Consider the following 2,747-nt stretch of genomic DNA (forward strand, 5'->3'; position numbering starts at 1 on the left):
GTCATATTTTTGCTGCTTGACAATATAGTGGATATAAAATTGTATCTTGCTAGTGTCTTAATTTGTATTTCCCTAATTACTAATGAGATCAAGCATCTTTTTGTACATTTATTAGCTATGTTTCTTTCCTCTTTAATGGAGTTCAGGTAGCATGTTTGGCCCATCTTTCTATTGGATTGCTTATCTATTTCTTACTGCGTTGTATGCATCAAAATATTAATTACATGAGTACTAAAGTTTGTCCATTATCTGTGGCATAAATATGTTCTTCCTGTTTGTGATTTTCCTTTAACTTTATTTGAAGGATCTTTTAATAAATAGAAATTCTTCATTTTAACGTAGCTTAATTTATTAATATTTTCTTTTCTGTTTAGCACTATTTTGGGTCTTATTTAGTAGATTCTTTTCTACTCTGAGGCCAAAACAACATTCTTCTAGCTTTTCTTCTAAAAGTTTTGATTTTTACATGTAAGTGTTTTGTCCGTCTGGAGTGGATGTTAGTGTCTGACATGAGATTGGAAATCAATTTTACTTTTTCCCCTGAGGACAAGCATCAGTACCAGCTTCTTTCACTTCTGACATGTATCACTGCTCCACATCTGTGTGGGTCTGTTTCTTGGCTCTGTATGTTGTTCCATGGGTCATTTTTATGTATATTTGTGCCAATACCATCTTGCCTTAATCATTCCAATTTTATAAGTCTTGATATCTGCCAACGCAAGCCCCTTCCCTGACTTTCTTCTTCAGCAATGTCTTGTTGGCTACTCTAGGACCTTTGCTAATTTACATCTCTCCCCCAAAATGGCATCACAATGTCAGTACAAGTTTATAACTTGCTTTAAAAACACTTTTAAAACCTAATAATAATAAATGCTTAAATAATGCTTAAAATAATGCTTTAAAACTTAATAATACATTTTGAATGTTTTGTCATTTATATGTTACTGTAAAATATAATTTTTAATGGCTACATAATGTGTTATTTCTTAAAGGTACCATAATTTATTTCATCCCCCATTTCTGGATATTAAAGTTGTTGCCAAATTTTCATTATTGTAAAAAATTCTGTGGTGAATATTCTTGTGGCAAAATCTTTTTAACATATCCATGACTACTTCCTCAGGATGGAAGTACAATTTCTGAATCTAAGAATTTGCTTAATTTTAAGGTTTTCGATACACATCGCTAAATTATCTTTTGGAAAGTTCGTATGAACTCTGCGACAGTGCAGGTCTCAGGATACCCTCGTTAACAGTGTACATTATTATCTTCAAAAACCTTGTCCATTTTGATAGGCAAATAATTGAAAGCCAAGCTAAACTTGGATTACATGTCTCACTGGCAGTCCTCATGTTCTATGTTCATATTTTTCTAGTGAGCACCATGGGATTTCATACACTGAACACTCTCCTAAGTGTTACCTCCCTTTGTTCTGTTAGAAGAATTGAGCCAGGCCCACCAGGCCTGTGGGGAACTGGACTGCAGTGGTGACTGAGTTTGTTCTGCTGGGGTTTTCCCTGAGCAGGGAGGCGGAGCTGCTGTTCCTGGTGCTCCTGCTGCCCACGTTCCTGCTGACTCTTCTGGGGAACCTGCTTTTCATCTCCACTGTGCTGTCCTGCTCCCGCCTCCACACCCCCATGTACTTTTTCTTGTGCAACCTCTCTATCCTGGACATCGTCTTCACCTCAGTCATCTCTCCAAAAGTGTTGGCCAACTTAGGATCTGGAGATAAAACCATCTCCTTTGCCGGATGTATCATCCAGTGCTATTTCTACTTTTCCTTGGGCACAGTTGAGTTCCTCCTGCTGACAGTCATGTCCTATGACCGCTATGCCGCCATCTGCTCCCCTCTGAGGTACACCGCCATCATGAGACCTCCTGTCTGCATTGAGACCGTTGTGTTCTCTTGGGTGGGAGGCTTCCTGTCTGTGCTCTTTCCAACCATCCTCATCTCCCAGCTGCCCTTCTGTGGCTCCAACATCATTAACCACTTCTTCTGTGACGGTGGACCCTTGCTGGCCCTGGCCTGTGCAGACACCACTGCCATCGAGCTGATGGATTTTATGCTTTCTTCCATGGTCATCCTCTGCTGCGTAGTCCTCACGGCCTATTCCTCTATGTACATCATCTTGACAATAGTGCGCATTCCTTCTGCAAGTGGAAGGAAGAAGGCCTTTAATACCTGCGCTTCCCACCTGACCATAGTCATCATTTCTAGTGGTATCACTGTGTGCATCTTTGTGACTCCCTCCCAGAAAGAATATCTGGAGATCAACAAGATCCCTTCAGCTCTGAGCAGTGTGATGACTCCATTCCTCAATCCCTTTATATATACTCTCAGGAATGACGCCGTGCAGGGAGTCCTCAGGGATATGTGCATCAGGGTTTGAGGAGTTTTAGAAAAGAGGATGAGAGCAGTGCTGAGGAGCAGATTGTCCTCCAACAAAGACCACCAAGGAGGGGCTTGCTGTTCTCCACCATGTATGTATTGTGTAAAGCTCCAGTGTTAGAAAGAGAGGAGCTGCCTTAGTGAAAGAGTGAGCTAGCTATAGTCTACAGTGGAAAGACTGACTGTGGAGACAGAGACTTGAACTCTGACCTTGGTTTTAACTTTAATCTGTGACTGCAGCTGTGTCACCAGCCATTCTGACTCTCAGTACTCTCAGCTGAAGTGCAACAGGGCTGGACTTGATGATCTCTAAGTCCTATCCACAATGAATATTGTAAGAATTGAAGGGCCATGCAGT

General features: G+C 40.9%; 1 protein-coding gene across 1 annotated transcript in view; it reads left to right on the forward strand.

The window, feature by feature from the left end:
* Nucleotides 1–2,458, forward strand: part of OR6J1 (olfactory receptor family 6 subfamily J member 1) — a 13,770-nt gene extending 11,312 nt beyond the window's left edge. Inside the window, exon 2 of the mRNA XM_073012897.1 lies at nt 1,454–2,458. Coding sequence (XP_072868998.1) covers nt 1,454–2,390 — 937 coding nt within the window. The 3' untranslated portion in view covers nt 2,391–2,458. The remainder of the gene's footprint in view (nt 1–1,453) is intronic.
* The last annotated feature ends 289 nt before the right edge of the window (nt 2,459–2,747 follow it).

Source organism: Chlorocebus sabaeus, chromosome 29, assembly GCF_047675955.1.
Source record: "Chlorocebus sabaeus isolate Y175 chromosome 29, mChlSab1.0.hap1, whole genome shotgun sequence".
NCBI classification, from domain to species: domain Eukaryota; kingdom Metazoa; phylum Chordata; class Mammalia; order Primates; family Cercopithecidae; genus Chlorocebus; species Chlorocebus sabaeus.